We start from the raw sequence: 21267 nt of genomic DNA, 5'->3' as shown, positions 1-21267 counted from the left end.
CTTAAGCGGGATGGGTGCTTTGAAAAGGGGAGCCGTCCAAGGCAACGGGGGCCCCCTAAACAAGGCCCTATACGCAGTCCGCACAGAGAACGAACCGGAGGGCGACAGGCGCCAAGAAGGCGAATCTAGTCCTCCCGGCAAGGCGTCCGGGAGGAGGTTCCGCAGCCGGGCCAGACTCAGGGCCTCTCCCTGGGTAAGCCCGCGCCGGAACAGGATATCCCAGCCCCTCTGGGCGACGTCGGTGACAAGACAGGGTGGGTCGGCGCAAATAGCGAACAGGTCCGGGAAGTCCAGGCAGATGGGACTAGCCCCCAACCACGGGTCCAGCCAGAACATGGTCCCTCTACCATCGCCTATGGAGAAGGACAGTCCCGCTCTAACCTCATGCTTAACGTCCTGGAGGGCCCTCCAAAACTGAGATCCCTCCCGACGATCACAGGCAAGCAGAGGCCGGCCCCGTAGGTATTTCGCCTTGATTAACTTAAGCCACAAACCCCCATCATCAGAGAGGATCCTCCAAACCCATTTCAGAATGAGGGCCACATTCATGTGACGAGAGGAGATTATCCCTATGCCCCCAAGATCCTTGGGGGCGCACACATCGGCCCATTTGACCATGTGATATTTTTGGCGGCCTGTCCTGTCCTGCCAGAAGAAGCGAGATAGCTCTTTGTCGAAGGCCGCATGTACCCCTTCAGGGAGGAGGTACAGGCCCATGATATACATGGGAAGACTAGACAAGCATGAATCGATGAGAACTGTTTTGCTACCCTTGGAAGTGAACCTCCCGCACCATGGTTCAGCCTTCGCTCTAACTCGCCCCACAAGGGGGGCGAGGTCTCTAATAAGGATCCTAGAATCCCTAACAGGTACCCCCAAGTAGTTCACAGGGAAGGTTGCCAACCTACAATTGAGGTTGTCAGCGATCCGCTGTTGAGCTTCCGGAGGGTACCCCAAGACCACTACCTCACTTTTGTCAAAGTTTATTTTGAGGCCCGACATGGCCTCAAAACAGAGGAGAAGGAGCTTGGTGTTCTGGATGTCCCGGTCCGAGCCCTCGAACATGATCATGGTATCGTCCGCATACTGGAGGTGGGTCACCCCTCCACCAGGGATGAGGTGGCCGACCACTCCGGTAATATGGCCCGAGATCCTAGCCCTCTCCAGAATCTCGGCCAGGGAGTCAACCGCCGCGTTGAAGAGGATAGGGGAAAGGGGGTCACCCTGTCTCACTCCACACGCCGGCCTAAAATAGGGACCCACTTCCCCATTAATGTTGATGGCCGTGCTGCCAGTCATCACCGTCTGCATAATCCAGCCAATCATACGGTCGTCAACGCCTCTCCTCTGGAGGACCTGCCGGAGGAAGGACCAATCCAAACGGTCGTACGCTTTCTGGAAATCTTTATCTTCCTAGATAAGAAATAAGCCCAAGCTTAGCACTCTTGCCTGTGAGCCAAACCGACGGGTGACAGTCAGGGCCGCACCTCTATAACCGGTATCGCTTCCCTAGACATCTAAGTTGTAAGAGATGGTGGCGACGATGGGCGCGCAGTACTGCTCCTGGCTGCTGCGCTTCCTCCTGCCGTCGCTGTGGGAGGCGGAGGTCGCCATTTCCGCCGCGGCGCTCCTGGCCACCGTGGCGCTCCTCGTCGTCCTCGACCAGACTGCATCGAGCACCAGCGCCGCCGCCTCCCCCCCTTCGTCCGCAGCTGAAGCCTGCGGCCGGGACAGCCGGTGCCGGAGACAGAGGCGGAGCCGCCGCGCAAAGCGAAGCAACAAGGCGGCCCCCGAGCCCGGACTCGCCAGCGAGGTGAGACCGTACCGATCGTGCGCGGGGTGCACCGCGTGCATTGATCCGCATTTCCCCCACTCAAATGACAATGCTAACTTGGTTCCCTGATCAACCCCCGCAGATCGAAATCGTGGCTGACAGCTCTCCCTCTCGGGGAACCACCACCGCGTACGTGATCAAGGTACGCTTCGTCTCGATCAGTTCAAGCGTACACAGCTAGCTAGGCAGAGCACTGGTGCGGCGCGTGTGTGTGTTCATACTTCATACTGTGATTTTGCTTGCGTCAGGTGGAGCTTGTGTCCGCCAAGTACCTGATCGGCGCCAACCTGAACGGGACCTCCGAACCTTACGCCGTCATCTCCCTCGGCGACCAGAAGCGCTTCAGCTCCATGGTGCCTAGCCTGAGAAATCCTGTGTGGGGCGAGGGATTCAACTTCCTGGCCGGAGAGCTACCAGCCGAGGTATGAACACAACAGTGAAACGTCAAAAAAAAACACAACAGTGCGCCGTCCACTTTACATTACTCTTTCCCGATGTTTCTTTGAGCAATTAATTAAAAACGATTTCTTTAGAACAAGAGTTCTTTTTAAATATAAAATACTTCTTCCGATCCATAATAAGTGTTGGGGCTTCAGTTCAAATGTAACACTGATTATGGATCAGAGGGGGTACTAGTTTAGAAATTAGAACCCATTCGCAGTAAGCCCCTTTACCAGCCAATCATTTTCATGCTCAAATGGTCCACCTACCACCAAGAGACCCTAATCATGGATGTCTCAGTTCAAAACTTCAAACTTGAACTAATAAAAAAAATTGTGTCTCAATATATATGAGTTAATTAACTTGCCCACTCCTTGATGATCCACAAAGTGCGGTTCTAGGTTTAATATCTCAAGCGTGAAGGAACGGCGATAGAGGGAAGAAAAAGCACAGGGTGTATGCCAGCCTTGATCTTACAAAGCAAAATGCTTTTGCACTCTTGCTATACTGCTAGTTTTTCCATTCTCTCGGAGAATCTTCAGAGAGCACGGTATATAGTATAGTACTGGCTTGCCGACGAACTTTCTGCACCGTTGCAGAAAGTAGCATCATAAAAATTTCAGAGTCACTTTGCTTTGCCATAATCATGTGGCAGAATTGTTTTCCCTTTTCTCTAGATATTTTCCCCACAAATGTAGTGGTCCAAAATTACGATGCACCTGACGCGTCCCACATGAGTTTTATATACTGAACTGAACGACGGAATGGAAAAGGTAATCTCTAAAGTAGCAAGCAGCATGATCAATTCTGGCAGAGTACAGTGCGTGCATATGCTTGCATGTAGGTGCAGCATCATAGCTTCTCCGAAGCAACAATCCTTGCATTTTCTCCTGTCAGGTGTCAATGATTCAGAACCAAAGGTGTTACCGGGCACAAACAGTATATGAACTGTATGGAAAAACCTGGCTGTCTAGATTTGTTTCATCAGCGTGTTTCTTAACTATCCCGTAGCTGGAAGTGACACATAATTTTCAGCACAAATGTCAACAAGATATGCTGCTGCGCACATTTGATGCCAGAAACCTGCTTGCCTAAATTTGTGATATATTTTTATTTTCTGGATAGGTAACCATAACAATATATGACTGGGACAATGTATGCAAATGCAAAGTTATCGGATCTGTAACTTTAGCTATTCTCGGCAAAGACGAAACAGGAGCTACTTGGTACGACCTGGACAGCAGATCTGGTCAGGTAGGATATGAATTGATGAATAACCGCAGTCTTCGTCCATCTCAGTGCTTCATACAGTATCAACCATGTTTATGCTTCCATCAAGTTAAGCATATATTTACAATGCCAAATCATGCTTGCAGATCTGCTTGCGCATTAGATCAGTGGAGGTGCTTCCGACTTCTGATAGGTAACATCGATTTGAGGAAAAAAACAGCAGTATTTCTGATGATAAACATCCTTCTAATTTCATCAAATGTTTCCAGCTTCTTTAAGCAATGTACTGAAACTAACTCCCAGAGAAAGATGCTACTCAATAATCAACGGTTGGCGAGGATTGAAGACAGTGGTCTTCTGCAAGCTATAACCGAATTTCCTCATAATGAAGTACTAATTCTCAACAAATGATAATTGCACATACAGCATTGCATACTCATGTGAACCGACAGATTGCCTCGTCTACTTGCAGATTGTTCACCACAGTTATTCGTGTGCTCTGGAAAGGTCCTTCTTGCACTGTGGGCGTATGTGCATCTCCTCATGGCATCTCTGCTTCCACTCTAACGTATTCGCCAAGCAATTGAATGTAAGTACATGTTGTGAAAATGTGAAGCCCAAACTGATCCTTGTACGGTTTTAACTAACGAGTAAGATAAGGAACATCAACCACGTCAGAACTGTTAAGTATATTATAGCTCCACTTCCTATCAGATCGTTCTTTTAGATTAGTTGGTTGGTAGGTGTATCCTAACAAGAACATCCAAATTAATAAATTATTACTCCACTACACCAACCTTGGTAACTAACTAACTAACACAAATCAGGTAATTGCTGCAGAAAATTAGGAACAGTAAATAACACTGATAGTATGGAAATATTGACAGGCAAGTTCAGTTTTTTTTTTTTTCAAATTCATCCTCATAAGGATTTCTTAGGTTCCTTTTTTTCCTTTGAGAACTTTGGGTTCCCTTTCTAAGGCCTACAATTATTTTTAGGTGATTATTCCATTACAAGACATATATGAGGTATGAAACCTACGAATCTCTTTATTATGACCTTAGTATTTGGTTTTAAATGGTTGAGATGGTTGACACATGCATGATTTTACCCTGCAGATAAGGAGGAGCCAGCATTCCCTTATAAACCCAGCTATTACTATATTTCTTCATACCGGTGCAGGTGGTCATGGAGCACCTACACTGTGCTGCCAAAATGGTAAACTATTTTCAGTTGGCGTGATCTTGGAGATCCTCCCTGAAGCCAAATTTACTAATTATTTTTCGACGGCATATTTTTACAAAGTTAGATAAACCGCATGCCGAATTGCAAAACTAAATACTATTATGGATTCAATTTGCTCAAAACTTGTATGATTAAATCGCATGCCTATTTGGAAAGTTATGTGCCATTATGGATTTTATTTGTATGATTTATTAAATTTCAACATCAGTGAGCTTGAACTAGTTCATTTTCAAGTTCATACTCCTTCATGAGTAAATATTTACTACTGAAGGCAGTAAGAGCACAACAAGTCCTAGAAATATAGTCTACTGTGTCACTTTCATCTTCCATGTTGGAAAACTATCTCTCTCAATTGAGCATTCCTGGTTTAATGTTTCAGGAAGCATCAGGTACAAGTTCACATCCTTCTGGAACAGAAACCGTACATTTCGAGCTCTAGAGGCAGCATTACAGAGTTACCGAGCAACCTTGGATGCTGAAAAGCAGGTATTCAGAAAGTATTCTTGTTTCGTATTTTGATTTGATGGCAACCACCTGACAATCTGTACTGGTATACAAAGGTGAGATCACATTTGCTTCCTAAAGGAGAAAGTATGAATGTTATTAGCAGCAGAACAGACAACATAAAGACAGAGGACAGAAGCATTGAACTGGCTATCACATACCAACCATTCATCAATGAACATGTTCTTGTAGATGTAACCAGTGTGAGCATCCCAGTTCAATTTCCAATTTTGTAATATGCATAATTTATATTTCTGTTCCTAATTGTCAACATGATACTGTCTTCAGGATACCTTCCCTGGTACAGCTGAGAAGTTTTTCACTGTGATACTAGGTGACAATGCAATGTTTTTTCAGCAGTACCGAGATGCACGAAAAGATACAGATTTAAAGGTGCACATTTAGTCAACTGCACTATGGCATATCCTTTTCATGGTCTCAATTTTTTCACCAAGTAAGCTGCTGCCAGCATTACCAAACATGACAGTTGAAGGTTTTTTTTCTCCAGCTGAGTAAGTGGCACGTCTCAGATGTGTACGGTGGAAATTTCCGTGAAGTAACTTTCAGGTCGCTGTGCAACAGTCCTCTGTGTCCTCCGGACACTGCGGTAACAGAATTGCAGCATGCTTCTTTCTCGAAGGACAAAAGAAACTTGGTAACAAAAAAAACTGATAGGTTCACTGCAAATCAACTTACATGGTGTTATTTCATCCTTTAATGCAAGCATACATCCCTATTTGATTTCAGATCTACGAAACAAAGCAGCAGGCACACGATGTCCCATTTGGCTCTTACTTTGAGGTATTTCGCATACATCTTCTGAAATATCCTACGTCCCTGATTCTGACATAGTAAAACCAGAATAGTATCTTTTAAAGTGTTTCAAAGACTAACTTGTGCCCTTCTGGACCCGATTTAATAACATTAACCGCAATTCAGTTAATCATGTATAATATTTAGAACCTACACCTTAATGATTTTTTATTAACCTAATAATGTACTCATATACACCCTAAGATAGAAATGGTAGTAAACAGCAAACAAAATTCCTATCTTAACCACTTTATTCCCTATGTCAGCCCACAAAACATTTGGTTTTGCTAGTAGATACGTAAATATTTTTGCCTGCAGGACAATTGTAGCTGATGCTTTGGTTTTACTGTTGCAGATCCACTGCAGGTGGTCTCTAAGAACAACCTCTAGTTCAACATGTCAAGTGGATATAAAGATTGGTAGGTTGAATTTCAATCAAGTTTACTTTAATAAAAATTACTCCTGAGTTTATGCAGCACAAGATGCATCAGGTAATATTATTCATTTAAACTTTGTGCACTTAATAGGTGTCAACATGAAGAAATGGTGCATTTTGCAATCAAAAATAAAATCAGGAGCAACTGACGAGGTACGTCACACCATCTTATCCATTTTAAGGTCTCCTATGAACGAACAAGTGCTGGCAACATAGAACACCGATAATATTCACATCTGTAACATGAAATAAATGGCATGGTTTAGAATCCTAACCGTTTACCCTCTTTATATAATTGTTGCATCAAAATCCAGCATCAGAAGCTAATTCATTATAATCCAGAGTACATGGATCAGCCTGATAACAATTGATGAAAGAACAAAAAAAAATTGGGCTTCAGGCAAGCTCTTCGGTTGTTAGGCATCACTTGTCTTTAAGGTATAAAATTAAGAATATGATAATATGACTCCACGTTGATCTGCAGCAGAAGCATGCAAACCTCAATTAATGTAAACCATAGAAACCATATACGAAATCAGGAACGTAATTTGATCTTTTATAAACAGTATTTGACTGTCTTCCTAACATGACCTGGACCTTCTGGTACAGTACAGGAGAGAAGTTTGCAAGATTTTGGAGGCTGCCAGTGATTATACCCTCAGAGCCGAGTCAAATGGCCCAGCAAGTGACGATACTGTGGCGATATCCTCGGCATAAAGACCCGCAGAAGAAATCCACCTGCATAGTTCCATGGACATATACAAACAAAACATATTTGCAAGATGTGGAGGCTTCTTGCACCATAACCTGAAAGCTTCATCGAAGAGTCAAGACAGTAATGCTATTGCAGCCTACAATCTTGAAGACAATCAAATACAGTTGAAACGACCAAAAAGGTCCACCTAGCACACCAAACACTTCTAAATGTGTTGACTGTCAAGAAGGAGAAGAATTACTCCTGCAAAGTAGCATATCATTGTGAATAGGCCAACCTAGGTCCAAACCAATGAAAAAGAGAGGGCAGATGATCCTAATCCATCTCATCCCTGTAAATCCATGTACCTTCTCTGTTATATAAGTGACAAAACAAAAATTACATCAAATTATCAACTGACCTAAAAAAGAAGCTGACTTTTCTACACCCTATTTTTGTACATGGACAACGAACAACAGGATGGTAGACCTTATGGTAATGCTATCGATTATTTACATATACTATAAAGTGCGCCACCTGGTTTCCCGTAAAGGCTGCAATGATGAGTTCATGACAACAATCATTTCCGTGACCTGAGATCATTCTCAAGTTTTTTCATCTTTGTCTCTTGCGCTTTGAGATCCTTTTCAAGTTTATTGATCTTCGATTCTTGTTCTTTTGTTACCAGAGTGAGGGTCCTGACATCTAAAGCCCCAGAGAGTTCATTCAATGACTGGACCTGCAATAAGGTTGAGAAGAAGAATTAAGCCGGATTTACTTTCCGAAATGTTTATGAAAAATACACATGTCCCATTGAAAACTAGTCACCATTTTTATTCACTACTCAGAATCAACTAATTATTATAATTGCAAGTGCAACAATTACAATTCGGGGTAGAAAATATTATCCACTCTTTGTAATGTTAGATAATAGTGAAATACGATGTATTAGAAGGTATGTTTTAGACACTGAATTCATTATATATGGTACAAGTACAAACTGGTTGGTTAGTTTTGACACAAAAACCGAGGAAAATACATTGGGTATAATCGTGTAAGGGCTCTGCAAACAATCCACTTTTTTTTCGAGAATACGAAACAGTCCACTTGTGATATTGCTTTCTATCTGAGGTCTTGATGAAATAAGTTGCAGTTTGAGTTTAGCGGCTGTTGGCAACTTGGCATTCCCTGGCTGTTGGGTACTCTTAAGAACCTGAAACTAAACTTGGGTGGAACTCATGAACTAGTGAATTTTGTGGAAGTTAACCCAATTCAATAGTCTTGTCTAAGTTATTCCAGCACGTGATACTAGAGCAGGGGGCATAAAATTGCCTTATAACAGATCATTTGTACTCATTCAAAATTTCTAAGCTGCTGAGTTAAATAACTCTAGTTGTTTCTCATGTTAGATTATGCACTGGGAAACACAGAAACAAATTGAGAAATGACTTTTCATTATATCTTGATATGGTCATCTCAGTCAAAGATTGCTTGAAAGGGTCAATAATAAATCGTATCATTCTAATGAGTACTAACCTTCTCAAGGAGTTGCAACCGTTGATCCATATCATTAACAGAAGCGCCCTGTCTTGTAATCACGTGGACGACATACATCAGGTGGGTTTGCAGAAACCCCGAACAATGCCTATCAAGAGAACACTGCGCAAAGGCTGTTTCACAGCCAACTCCATAAAACGGGCAGTTGATAAGCTTCATAGGGCAGACTGTTTCACAATGTTTGTCCATCTTGGACCGCATAACCTGTTGCTCACACAGCTGCTCACATGGTAAGAGCTTGAAAGGGCAGACGGAATCATGCTTTTCGATATGAACAGCACAACAAGAAACTGCACATCCATCATTCGTGCAGTTAACTATCCTAAATTTGCATTGACTTTCGTGCTCAGCTAGCTTCTCTGGCATGTCAAATCTCTCAGGGCAATGGAAAGTGCATTTCACGTCGGTTTTCCTCAGAATAGTCTCTGTGGTCGCCTTCCTTTCATTCTCAGCCCACACGTTTTCCGTCTCTAACTTTTGCACGAAGTCTTTAATTTTGTTGAGGCGGCTTTCGCTAGAGAAAAAACCAGAGACATGGCTCATCATATTCCTCTTTGAGGTCACGAAATCATCGACCGAGTCTGACAGGAACTCCGCCGGCCAGATGGATGCTTTTGTTAATTGATCTGAACGAGCCTGATGTCCGTCCATAGATTCGGGAAGTGGCTCACATCTCTGAATCATGTACCCTGCTAGCTCTGTCTTCATGCCACCAGCAACAGACGATGGGCTCTTGAAGATATCGCCAGTGGTGTTGTCCACTGAAGCGGTGGCCAATGCTTGAAGTAAGAGCTGTGTCATGCTGTGTACAACCTCCGTGTCACATAGATTGCACTGAAATTTTAGGACCTTGTCCTCTTGCGTGTCCGCAAGCTCTTCCGGGTCCACAAGGTTGTTGTTGTCCATTGGAAATGCAGCTAGTTATGGTTGAATCAGTACAATGTCATCCTGAAAAATAAAGGGGGTTCGATGGATAAAGAAACAGTTAGTCTGCCATGTTGTAAAAAGGGATCTGTTAAGTGTGCACTGTAGCTTTTGCCTGCCGTAGAGAATTGGCCCTGATGCAATCTAGGTTCCTAGAAGCAAAACGACCCACTATGGAGAATTCAATCCAAAATAGTATCTATAATTCTGTATACGACTGCAGCCTACAATCTGTACAGCCAAATTTTATGCGTCGCCATTCAAATCAAAATTTATGCTGTCACCAATGCTCTGTACCACTCTTCAACGACGGAGCGTTTTTCTTTTATTACGAAATTCCAACTACATACAGAACTACGGCATAATCAAGCCCCGAATGGACAAAATGTTGAGGCAGTGGTCATACCACAAGCAATCAGTAGCTGAATTAATATGATAAATTCGCCTCCGACGGTAACGCCAACTAACCTTGCAGAGCCACCGGCGAGGAGTAGGAGGAGGAGGCCTCGAGACTCGAGGAGGATCCACCGGGAATCAGAGGCAGCAGTTCACGGGCCGCCGGGCCAGGACGGCTCACCGCCGGCAAGGAAACGATCGGCAGGGAGCTTGCGGGGCGTTGAAGAGGCCTGAGAGGAGAGCGCCGCTGCGCCGGGGAGAGAACCGGTCGCAGTACGACTGACGACGTTCTCGCCGCTGGAACTGGGCTCGTTCTCCAGGGCACTGGGCCGCGGGCCCGCGGGCCGCATCTGTCTGCACCATTTATCGGATCGGACGGCGGAAAAAAAATCCCCACCGTGCTGCATTCCGTCGGCATCCAGGACCTTCCAGAAGACCAGAACCCGCCGTCGCCATCGCGCCACCAGAGCCGAAAACCCTAGCAAGGGAGAGCCCCGCCGCGCGGCGCCGGCAGCCAGCGATGGACGCCGTCCGGAAGCAGCTGGACCAGCTCATGGGCGCCAACCGCAACGGCGACGCCCGGGAGGTCAGCCGCAAGTACTACGACCGCGACGTCTGCCGCCGCTTCCTCGCCGGCCTATGCCCCCACGACCTCTTCCAGCTCACCGTGCGTATATATCTTCTTCCTTCCTTGGAATGCCGATCGGGACTTTATCTCCGGTTCCCCTCCCCTCCCATCGCTGATACGTTTGTTTTTTGTTTTGTTGGTGTTCTGCAGAAGGTGGACATGGGCCCGTGCCCTAAGCTGCATTCGTTGCAGCTGCGCAAGGAGTATCCTGCTTACTCGAATTCCATCTCGATTTTCTCTGTGTAAATAGTTTGCATATAGCGTTGTTCTGATACCAGACCAGAGACAGACAAGAGCAGGCAATGAACTTTGAAGCATTAAATTTGCGATACCTAGGTTATAAAAACCATGGGCAGACCAGCGTCCTTCCTGCCCAAGCACTTGCCCGGGCTCGCCGGCGGCGCAACACTACACCTCATGTAAAATTTGTGGCTACATTCGCAAGAAAATGGTATTGTAGGCACTGGTAGTTTGTGATTTTCCCAGGCTTTGGCAAATTTCTAGGTCTGCCACTAGCTCCAACATAGTAATTGATGGTATGTTTTAACAATAGTTGTGCTACAATCTTTCCCAATCAACTAAATTTCCATGCCTTCCTTATTAGGGCATGTTCAATGCCATGCTAAGAAGATGAGGTTTGCTTTATCTACGTTTGTTTAAACTCTGCTCATGCATCGTTGTAGTAATTCCTGAGGAATTAGTGATGGTTCTTTAGTTGTGCGCAGTTGTTATCATCAGTTACACTGAATCACATGGAGGCGTCCTTTCTTTCAATTGGCATGCACATCTCTATTGCAGCATGTTTGCAGCTGCGTAAAATGGCTATGTTCTGTTGCTTCCTGAACTAAGTAATAGGTATGAGGAGGCCAAAGCCAAAGGTATGGATAACTATGATCGTGAATCGGAAGAAACCATAGAAAGGCTGATAGCTGAGTGTGAGAGAAAGATTCAAAGAGCCCTTCAGCGTTTGGAGGAGGAAGATGCTAAGGCAGCTATTGCAATTTCTGTCACTGAGGTTACAAAGGTACCTCCTGTTAATTAGTTACTCTTTGGTCCCATTAATACTCTGTTTGATTATTTCATTATGGAAACTAAATTGTTAAATGTAATAAATATTTGCAAACCAGAGTAAAGAAGTAACTGAGCTCTCCAAACAAATTAAGGAGAAGATGAAGGAGATAGACACTTTTGGTAAGTCATGTGTTGTTATTTTATTAAGGTTCTGTCATGTTGACGTGACAAAAAAATTCCTTCTCAGTTTTCACCTAGTTATTTCTGGTCAAACTTTTCAAGTTTCTTTTATTATTAAATTATATGTTCCTAACTTTGCATTTTTCTCATCTAGATCTTGAGGGAAACACTGAGGGCAAAATCCGGGCTACTGAAGAGATTGATAAGCTCAAGGAACATAGGGCCGAAGAGCAGGTATTTCTGGTGCCACTATAAAAAAAATTACCACATTGGAGTTGCAATAACTTATTTATATAGCTGACTTTATCTCTGTCCTGCTGCTTGCGTAACAATTTTATTATTATTTTCAAGGCAAAGCTGCTGCTTGAAGCTTTTAATAAGGACCGTGTTTCATTGGTGAATGCTCTCCAAACTGCTACACAATCAACCACACATTCTACTCTTGCTGCTACTCCAGATGCACGCACACAAGAAATGATTAACGAAAAGCTCAAAAAGGCAGAAGAACTAGGTGTGTTTCTTTAACCGTGCTTCCTACAGCCTCCTTTGCTTGACCACTACAACCATGTCTTATATGATTTACATACAACATTATTTTGAACAGGTGAGAGTGGGATGATTGATGAAGCTCAAAAACTGTTCGATGAAGCAGAAGCTCTTAAGAAGGTTGGCATCTATATTTAGCGTTTAAATTTATTGGAACAACTAACAAGAATTTGTAGTAGGTCATATGCTTAAGGAGCATGTGACTAGAATTGTAGTAGCTTATCTGCTTCAGTTGTCAAAGTACTATTTCATATCTTATGTGTTTTGTGTTGATCTTTAACCAGCTGGGTGCGCGGCCACATCCTGTTCCAGACTCTGCAAAATTGTCGGCTCACGTGCAAACTGTAAGTAGCTCGACTTTTCTGCTGCGACCCACAATAAAAATTCAATCCTCTTCTGAAGAGAGTTGCCAACCGAATGGAGACATTTGATTCCATATGTCATAGGACCCTATTCTAGTCAGGAAGCTTAGCAATACCTACACGTTTAGTCGTTTTCTTTATATTGATGATTTGGTGCATTTGTGTTCTTTGTTCAGACTGATCAGAAGTTGCGCTTGTGTGACATATGTGGAGCATTTTTGAGCGTGTATGACAGGTAATTTCATCATCTTTGGCTTAACCATGAATTTCCGCCATGGGGTCATCAGTATAGCGGAGTATGGGGTTTCAAGTGTTTCAATTTTTGACAGACGCCTGTGCCTCCCTTTTCACCAGCAGGCTTTTGGGTCCAGTTTTACGAGGATTACTTTTGCAGCTAAAGAATGTGCGTGTTTTTTTTATGCATGCTTTTATCCTTGTGGATTGTAGATGCCTTGTAAGGGCATATAGTTACTTACAAACTTCTTGGAAACAACATTGTTATGTATAGTTACAGCCTTGTTAACTTTTTCTTTCAAACAGTGATCGGCGTTTAGCAGATCATTTTGGAGGGAAACTTCATATTGGTTATATGCTAGTACGTGAGAAGTTGTCCGAACTGCAGGTTAGTTTTCACTTTTCAGAATAATCTTTTGAGTGAAGCTTATTCCTGTAGAGTCATGTGAAGCTTATTCTTGATTATGCATTTCCTGTGTTAGTACCTGAAATGGCTTGTTTATTTGGGGATTAAGATCGGAATTTGGCTTCTGTCCTTTTTGTGAGCAGGAAGAAAAAAACAAAAGGCGCAAGGTGGACCGAACTGAATATGACAGAAGGTATTGTTATGCTTCCTAACTTAAAAGTACCCTAATAGTGCAACATTATACCATTAATTATCTTGCTAAAAATCATGTTGGAATGATGTCTTCTGCAACAACAAGATCCAGGGAAAGGAGCACCGAACGCGATAGAGCGTCAAGCAGGGACCGTCATAGAGGAGAGCGTGGCAGCAGCAGTGGCAGGGATTATGACCGTAGAAGTAGCCATGATCGCTACCATGACCGAGAAAGTAGATATGACAGGGAAAAGGACAAGGAATTAGGGAGATCTCGTAGCTATGATTCAAGGAGTCACCGAAGGTCACGTTCCCCTAGGGATAGTTCTAGAGACTATGATCGACATGGGTACGCTCACATTTATTCTATTCCTTGCTTGCTATTTTAAGAAGAAAATTTTGAACCAAAAGAAGACAACTAAACCCACAAGATTCTGTGTGAAACTTAAAATTACGAAGGAAAAATATATGTTCTTATTACTTGGTGTGTATAAGCTTTTAGATTTATTCCTGTAAAGTTCACTATCGATCTCTAGCATGTGAATATGACTTCATTGCATTGATAACCTGCATCATTGTGCGATCTTGAACTAGTGGAGCGGATACTTTGCTTGCTACAGCACTCATGATTCTCATGAAAATGCATCTGACCTGATTTAGGTGTTCTCTACAGGCGTCATGACCGTCGAGATCGGCACTAGGTGCAGGCTTGTTTCATTAGATTTTCGGAGGGTTCTGCAATGCAGTCAATGATGCTCTCATCATTGAACTAGACAGTAAAAAGACCAGCTTGCGAGTGGAGGGTGGGGCACCTGGCATTTCTATCCTGGTTATATATGTGCATCTTCCTTTACCCCAAACTAATGAACATGACCTGGTGTAACATATATATTCTGTTATGGTGTTAGCCGGTGTTGATCTTATGTGTGCATGAAACGTGTGTTATTTCTCAGTTGCTCTCCAATTGCCAAAGCACGTCTGTTGCTTTCCTGAGTGTTTCTTCGTATGTTTGTGCGTGAGCAGGTTATGGAAGTGCCATATTGTACTTACGCATCTGATTGATGAATGCATTAACGTAAGGTGACAATCCTTGAAAATTTTGTAACACCTCCTACATCCAGATTTCCTCCTAGAAAATACTACACCTCCTGCAGCTGAAGGAGTAGTACAGTTGAGATAATTTCAGCCGGGTTGATCTGATTTGTGAATAAGCATACGCCACCATATGTAATCATGAGGAACCCTTGAATGCTGGTGTAGCAATACTACGTACTGGGGCTGTAATGATCTTTTGTCCGAGGGAGGCTTGGGCGAATTAGACGTATATCCTTGAAGATTCAGAGTTGCGAGTATTGGAACCTACACATTTGTTATAGGCTCATAGCTCATGAAAACCTAAAGGTTAAGAACATTTTTAGGTTTGACTGCCATTGTAGAAAGAGTAGCCAATGTTTAGAACACCTGATTGATATTAATAAACCGATCAAAAGAAGATATGCCTTCACAATACATAATACACTAATAGTTTCTATTTAAACCAGCATATTTCCAAAGAAATTGCTGGTCATAATGTCTCGAGGCGACATGTATAATGTATTTGGACACCAACTAATTATAGGCTAGCAGGTTAGAATGTGCACAAACGAGTCATCAAGTCCCTATAGTGCACCTGCAGATCGTGATCCGGTGCTGCTAGCTCATTAGCCTCTTAACTCTGTCAATGCAACTGCAAGAACACAAGGTATTACATTTTGTTATTTGTGTACTTTCATCTCTGAAAGAGTTAAAAATAATGTATGTGCAAGGGAGGTGCAGTAAAGGAGAAAACCTTCTCGTCAAATTGGGCAAGAGGTATTCCATGGTGTCAACTAGAATGTCACGCTTCATGTTTTTCTCAGCTACATTCAGGGATTCTCTTGTGCCTAGAAAAGGGAAACAATAAACCAATAAACTTATACTCGGCATACTGAGAGAAGAGTCATACAATGGGGAACAGACAAGTGACAATGATATTACCAACGTACCTCCTGGACTTTCTAAACCAAGCCCCCTCCAAGATGATGTTTTGTGTGCTTCCAGTTAGCCATCCTCTGTAATCAACCATCTATCCAAAATTTGTCCAATGATCATGTGGGCGGCTGTTGAAGTTCCGTCACAGATCTCGGAGAGATCCTTTGAGCAGATTGACCTCTTCCAATGATCCATATCAACAGCCGTCTCTAAGGCAATGCCGTCCCTGTAATAATGAGTGGCTCTGGAGTTTTTGGTCTTTTCACATGGTTTCCTGACATCCTTTACTTTTGAATCTGAATGTTCAGCTTCTGGAACATGATGTGTAGCTCCTGTAGATTCACCGGAACAACAGTTGTCCATACCAGCAGCTTTTGGTGTATCCTTTGAAGAACAAGGCTCGTCCATATGTTGCTCAGAGTTGCAGTTGAAATAGTTGGTCTGAGGGAGTATGAAATCATTATCCTCACCGCAGTTGACATTCCCTAAGCTCATCAACCCATCATCATCTGAGCAGTCTTCTGCATCATCATATGCTAAAGCTCTCAGTTGACTGCTTACAACCAAAACATCATCTACTTCTGCATACTTCCCTTGTTTACTGAGGTCAACACTTTTATACCGAGAACCCTGATTTATAAAAGCTATGGCTTGAAGGGCCTCACCTGGCAAATCACCTTCGTCACATTCAAACAAGCATTCCATCAAGTACTTCCTCAAAGCTACTCTAAATTGCATCTTTCGAAACTTAGAATCTGGATCCAGTATGGGATGCAGCAATTTCAGGTCAACATGCTTGACGTTTGGAAGCGACCAAAGAGCATTCAGGACATCATTTTGCAAAGATGCTGTTTCTTTTGGAAAGGGAAAGAACTCTAGTTGTGAAATACCCATGGATCTCGACTTCTGCTTCCAGTATAGGTTTATTACTGACATTGCCTTGGCTAGTCTCTTTGGCAAGTAACCTTCATCAAGCTGCTTTATTGTCATTTTGCATCTTTTCTTCACCATTTCAATGAGATGCCCTCTACTAGAGGACCGAGGAACATGTCCGAATTTTGGCAGACATGTTTTTCCAATGAGTTTCCTATTCACTGCGACAAGAGCTTGGTCAGGAATCCTATCAAGTCTATCCAAAGCTTGGTTCATAGATGACAAAAGTAGTGGCGACACAGGTGTGACAAGGCTCAATGAATCAGATTGGTAGCTGCAATGATTTCTCAAAACTTTGGACAGTTGAGACATGACGGCATCTTCATTATCCAACTTGGCTAAGTAACATGGAAGATGGTCTGTTACTATTTGACTTAATATCGGTCTACTCTTAATGAAACTACACTTTGTGTTGCTTATGATACTAGCCACTGATTGAAGTGCTTCATTGCTTAACTTATTGATTGTCCTATGCATAATATTCAAACTTTCTGGGCACAGTGATCCATCTTCACCTCTTGGTAAGTTCAGAAGCCTGAGACCATCCTGAACTAAGTGATGTTTGTAGCTATCGCTCTTCAGAGTAGAACTTTTTGCAACACTAGCTTTCACTTTTTCACAAGACACCTGAAAGAAGGTTCTTAATTAAGTCCATATGTATTTTATGGAAGCATGAATTCAACAATTGAACTGATGCAGAAGAAGTTGCTACTGTGAAACGTCATGTCAACATGTTTGTATTTGTAGTTTTATGGTAAGTAAATAAATAGAAGAACAACGCTGGTGAAATTTTGCCAGACTGACTGAATGTAACCATGTACAAAAATCCAGAAAAATATGGTACAGATCACAGATATGCCACATACAAGAGATTCCAGCTAGACAACAACAGAGCATTCTTTACCTTTGTTCTAATCATTCCCATTTTAAAAATCAGATAGCTGAATATACATATGAGTTGTGTAGTAAGATCCATATGAAGCTAAGTTTCTCATTTGATTACATTGCATATTAAATGTTCTCCTGTAACTTCTATAGCCCTAGAAATGAATATCCATGACATGTTCTTTTCGACAACTAATATCCATGGCATGTTTCATTTACATCAGTATGTGTCCATGTTTGCCCCAACAGATAAAAGATATAGAACCTATAATGTAGAATCCGTCGTTTTTCTTACAAGACCAGTGGCTTACTTCTTCACTCCTTATATCTGATTCAGCCAAGTACCTGTATAAGCAGAGAAAGCTACCAATTAGACCTTTCCTGTCACTACATTGTTAGCGCAAAAAAAAGGCATGTTTCCAGTGTGGTGGAGATAATTTTTCAGAAACAAAGGCCATAGGTCCGCGATCTTTTGAAAATGGCATTACCTAGCTGCATCATATTTAAGCTTTGAAAAATGAAACTATCTAGAGACAAGTACTTCCCCTAAACCATGGAAGCAGCAAATATAATTTGTTTTTGATTGCATACAGTGGTGGAGGAAGAAACGACTAGTCTTTGTCGCTTTGAGCAATCTCCAGAAAAAGAAAGAATTGATATGGCAATAAATAAGGAACTGATGCGCACTTACGCATCCGCCAAGAACTTGGGTCGCTTGAGACGCCTGCTGCTGCAGCTATCCGGTGCGTGAATCATCGACTCCAACCACCTCCGTTTCTTGTCAGCCAGGGCCTCCTGCCTCCGAACAAGCGACCACAACCTCTTCACATCCTTGACGGAGAAGTCCATCGCCACCACCGCCTGCGCTTCCTCGCTCTTCCCGGCTTCGTCCCCCGCTCGTCGGACGCTGGTTCCGCCTCGCTGCTGCGCGCTGCTGGTCGCCCGTAGCAACGGACGGCCACGCGCCCGCACGTCTCTCATGCCGCTCAGAGGCCGGTGGCTACTCCGGCAGACACCGCCGCGCGGATGCGTCCCGCCCTTGCCCCTGCGCGCCGGCGTCGGAGCGGCGGCTGCTGTCCCGATTCAGTTTGCCGATTGGAGAATGGCAGTCGGATGGGCTTCTTCCGGGGGAGAAAGCTAGATGGGCCTTGGAGCTCAGTGCGAGCTAACTACTCCTCCGTTCCACAAAAAATGTACGGAGTATAAAAGTTGGCAACCCCTATACACCGACCAGGTCGGCGTGTACCGCGCGCCCCACACCGCGCGCGCGGTACGGGCCAACCCAGTTAGGTGCGGGCTGCCTCCTTTTTCGATTTTTCTTTTCTTTTTTTCTTATTTTCTGTTTCTTTTTTTCCTGTTTTCTTTTTTCTGTTTTCTGTTTTCGTTTTTCTTTTGTTTTTTATGTTTCCTTTTTAAAAAAAATTATTTTTCAGATTCCAAAAATACAAAATATTTTAAAAAAATTAAATTAAAAAAATGTTTAAATATAAAAAACCGTTCAAAATCTGAAAACCGTTCAAATTTAAAAATCGTTCAAACATGAAAATTGTTCAAACATGAAAAATGTTTAAATTTATAAACCGTTCAAATTTAAAAATTGTTTAAATTTGAAAATTGTTCAAACATGAAAAATGTTCAAATTAAAAAACCGTTCAAACGTGGAAAATGTTTAAAATAAAAAAAATTGAAAAATATACAAAATATAAAATCGTTCAAATTTTAAAACTGTTGAATTTAAAAATGTCCATATTTTGAAAAAAAAATTCATAAAAAATATTAGATTTTGAAATAGAAAAATATTAATAACAGAAAAAAACAGAAGAAAGAGAAGAAGAGAAAAAAGAAAAAAGAAAAAAATCATACCTGAGCTAAATGGGTCGCGACCCAAACTACCCGACCTGGTCGCGGGGGGTGTGCGGCACCCGCACGCGCCGCTATACGCCGACCTGGTCGGCGCGGACCAAGGGCCGCACACCCCCCCAGGCGGGTTGTTAGGCCGGCCCAACACATTCCGACTCTTTTTTTGTTTTTTTTTTTTTGCTTTTTTCTGTTTTTTTTCTTTTTACGTTTTTTAAAAGCTAATTCTTTTTAGACCCGATATTTAAAAGTTATTTTTGTTTTTTTAGAAATTTAAATATTTCAAAAATTTGAACATTTTTATAGATTGGAACAATTTTCAAATTGGAACAAATTTTAAATTGGAAAAAATATTTTTACAATTTATAATATTTTATATAAAAACAGTTTTCGAATTTGAACAATTTTTATACTTGAATAATTTTCACATTTGAATAATTTTTATACTTGAAAATTTTTCGCATTTGAACAATTTTTATACTTGAACAATTTTCGCATTTGAACAATTTTTATACTTGAACAATTTTCGCATTTGAACAATTTTTATACTTAAACAATTTTTGAATTTGAAATTTTCACAAATTTTTTTAGTTAGAACATCTTACATTAAAAAAATATGTAAATTTTAAAAATTAAAAATTAAAAACAAAAAAATAAACAGAAATGAAAAAATAGAAATGAAAAAGAAACAGAAATGAAAAAAACAGAAATGAAAAAAAAACAGAACAGAAAAATGACTCAGAAAAAACCCGGCCCAACATCCGAACTGGGCCGGCTCGTACCGCGCGCGCGGGGGTGTGCGGCGCGCGGTACGCGCCGACCTGGTCGGTGTATAGGAAATCCGATAAAAGTTAGCATCTAGGTATATCTAAATTTTAACACCTCTCAAATATCCTTCTACGAAGGGAGTATGTCTATTGTTTTTGGTAGAAAAGTATTTTCTAAAGATCAGGTCGGTGCTTAGGTATTGAGCCTGCTAAAATTTTGTTTTTCTTCATTTTTTCGTTACCTATTTTGTTTGTTTGTTTGTTTTCCTCTTTATACCAATCAGGTCGGTGCTTAGTTATCTATGTTTAGGTCGGTATTTTTTACAACATCTCTTCTTTCTAGCTACCTGCGATAATTTTTTAACACATCTTCCAGCCATAATTTTCAGACCATAGTTAGCCTATGGCAGCATTTTTTAGCTCTCTTTTTTTAGTTAGTGGATGGCACAAGTTTTTGGCCGTTATTTTTGACTGCAACTTTCCGGCAATAATTTCCCGGTGGTAGTTACCTAGTTCTTACGATGATATCTTTTATGTCTTTGCTTTTTAACCACTTGAATGCAATTCTTTGACACATTTTTCCGACCGTCGACGGTAGTTAGTCTACGTCTACGATATTAGTTTTCTCAGCTCCTTCTTTTAATTACTCAACAGTAATTTTTAAACACAACTTTTTGGCCAAAATTTCCCGGTGGTAGTTCCCCTATGGCAAATCTTTGAGGGTGCGCAATTCTTTTTGCCGTAATTTGTGGCAGTTGTCAACATTAAATTTTCTCTTTGACAGTAATTCTCCAACACCACTTTTCAGATATAGTTTTCTTACATAGTTTCTATACATGATTACCCATGGGCAAGTAAATTTATGTGTGTTCATATATGCAACCTTTTCATATCTACCTGTGGATATATCCACTACTTCTCTTATATCATGCATATTGGCTAACATCTAACAACTTCCGAAAGCATGCTGATGTCGAACCTAGCCACGTACACAAGTAAATCAACACAACCGACGCGGCGTGTCGCCACGCCAACTTCCCTAGTAGTTGTTCTAAAAAAACTTCCCTAGTAGTTCTATAACTTACAATTTGGTCTAAATTTTCTCTAGGACTAACACGTGGCATTTTTATTTGGGATTTCTATTTTCGTGCCCTCGGTTCCTTAGTTGTGCTCAGTTTTCCC

The 21267-nt window shown here is 42.1% G+C and overlaps 4 protein-coding genes across 15 annotated transcripts; 2 read left to right on the top strand and 2 right to left on the bottom strand.

The window, feature by feature from the left end:
* Window positions 1-1478: 1478 nt before the first annotated feature.
* Window positions 1479-7248, top strand: LOC127307185 (BAG-associated GRAM protein 1). 2 transcript variants are annotated; one of them, XM_051337900.2, is made up of 17 exons: window positions 1479-1813; window positions 1917-1976; window positions 2083-2256; window positions 3401-3529; window positions 3652-3698; window positions 3775-3895; window positions 3978-4094; window positions 4504-4533; window positions 4624-4723; window positions 5130-5236; window positions 5311-5457; window positions 5543-5647; window positions 5763-5909; window positions 6002-6055; window positions 6423-6486; window positions 6595-6656; window positions 7118-7231. In XM_051337900.2, exons 1-17 carry the CDS (start codon window positions 1532-1534, stop codon window positions 7151-7153), a joined length of 1782 nt encoding a protein of 593 aa, XP_051193860.1. In that variant the 5' UTR covers window positions 1479-1531; the 3' UTR covers window positions 7154-7231. The 2 variants fall into 2 exon arrangements, with proteins under 2 accessions (XP_051193860.1, XP_051193859.1); XM_051337899.2 differs by having other exon boundaries at window positions 1480-1813; window positions 7113-7248.
* LOC127307189 (uncharacterized) lies at window positions 7034-10420 on the bottom strand. Of its 2 annotated transcripts, none has more exons than XM_051337914.2 (4): window positions 10147-10420; window positions 8734-9702; window positions 7735-7936; window positions 7034-7461 (listed from the first exon to the last, which is right to left on the bottom strand). In XM_051337914.2, the coding sequence occupies exons 2-3, from the start codon at window positions 9658-9660 to the stop codon at window positions 7778-7780; spliced, it is 1086 nt and encodes a 361-aa protein (XP_051193874.1). In that variant the 5' UTR covers window positions 9661-9702; window positions 10147-10420; the 3' UTR covers window positions 7034-7461; window positions 7735-7777. The 2 variants fall into 2 exon arrangements, with proteins under 2 accessions (XP_051193874.1, XP_051193876.1); XM_051337916.2 differs by lacking the exon at window positions 7034-7461 and adding an exon at window positions 7511-7549.
* A 39-nt stretch (window positions 10421-10459) lies between these two features.
* Window positions 10460-14590, top strand: LOC127307188 (U1 snRNP-associated protein usp106). Of its 4 annotated transcripts, none has more exons than XM_051337911.1 (13): window positions 10461-10741; window positions 10853-10905; window positions 11558-11726; window positions 11830-11893; window positions 12048-12127; window positions 12245-12404; window positions 12498-12559; window positions 12724-12783; window positions 12978-13036; window positions 13342-13423; window positions 13585-13634; window positions 13746-13982; window positions 14307-14590. In XM_051337911.1, exons 1-13 carry the CDS (start codon window positions 10595-10597, stop codon window positions 14332-14334), a joined length of 1251 nt encoding a protein of 416 aa, XP_051193871.1. In that variant the 5' UTR covers window positions 10461-10594; the 3' UTR covers window positions 14335-14590. The 4 variants fall into 4 exon arrangements, 3 of the variants coding, with proteins under 3 accessions (XP_051193872.1, XP_051193871.1, XP_051193870.1); XM_051337910.2 differs by having other exon boundaries at window positions 10464-10741; window positions 13740-13982; XR_007855249.2 differs by lacking the exons at window positions 13746-13982; window positions 14307-14590 and adding an exon at window positions 13159-13204 and having other exon boundaries at window positions 10460-10741.
* Window positions 14591-15076: 486 nt separating this feature from the next.
* On the bottom strand, window positions 15077-18594 carry LOC127307187 (uncharacterized). Of its 7 annotated transcripts, XM_051337904.2 has the most exons (6): window positions 18153-18593; window positions 17773-17806; window positions 17092-17203; window positions 15658-16737; window positions 15462-15555; window positions 15077-15359 (listed from the first exon to the last, which is right to left on the bottom strand). In XM_051337904.2, exons 1-4 carry the CDS (start codon window positions 18440-18442, stop codon window positions 15713-15715), a joined length of 1461 nt encoding a protein of 486 aa, XP_051193864.1. In that variant the 5' UTR covers window positions 18443-18593; the 3' UTR covers window positions 15077-15359; window positions 15462-15555; window positions 15658-15712. The 7 variants fall into 7 exon arrangements, with proteins under 7 accessions (XP_051193864.1, XP_051193862.1, XP_051193861.1 ...); XM_051337902.2 differs by having other exon boundaries at window positions 15650-17203; window positions 18153-18594; XM_051337901.2 differs by having other exon boundaries at window positions 15658-17203.
* Window positions 18595-21267: the final 2673 nt, after the last annotated feature.

Source organism: Lolium perenne, chromosome 6 (genome assembly GCF_019359855.2).
Source record: "Lolium perenne isolate Kyuss_39 chromosome 6, Kyuss_2.0, whole genome shotgun sequence".
Classification (NCBI taxonomy): domain Eukaryota; kingdom Viridiplantae; phylum Streptophyta; class Magnoliopsida; order Poales; family Poaceae; genus Lolium; species Lolium perenne.
Note: the sequence above shows the minus strand (reverse complement) of the source record. Positions and strands in the feature narration are given on the sequence as shown.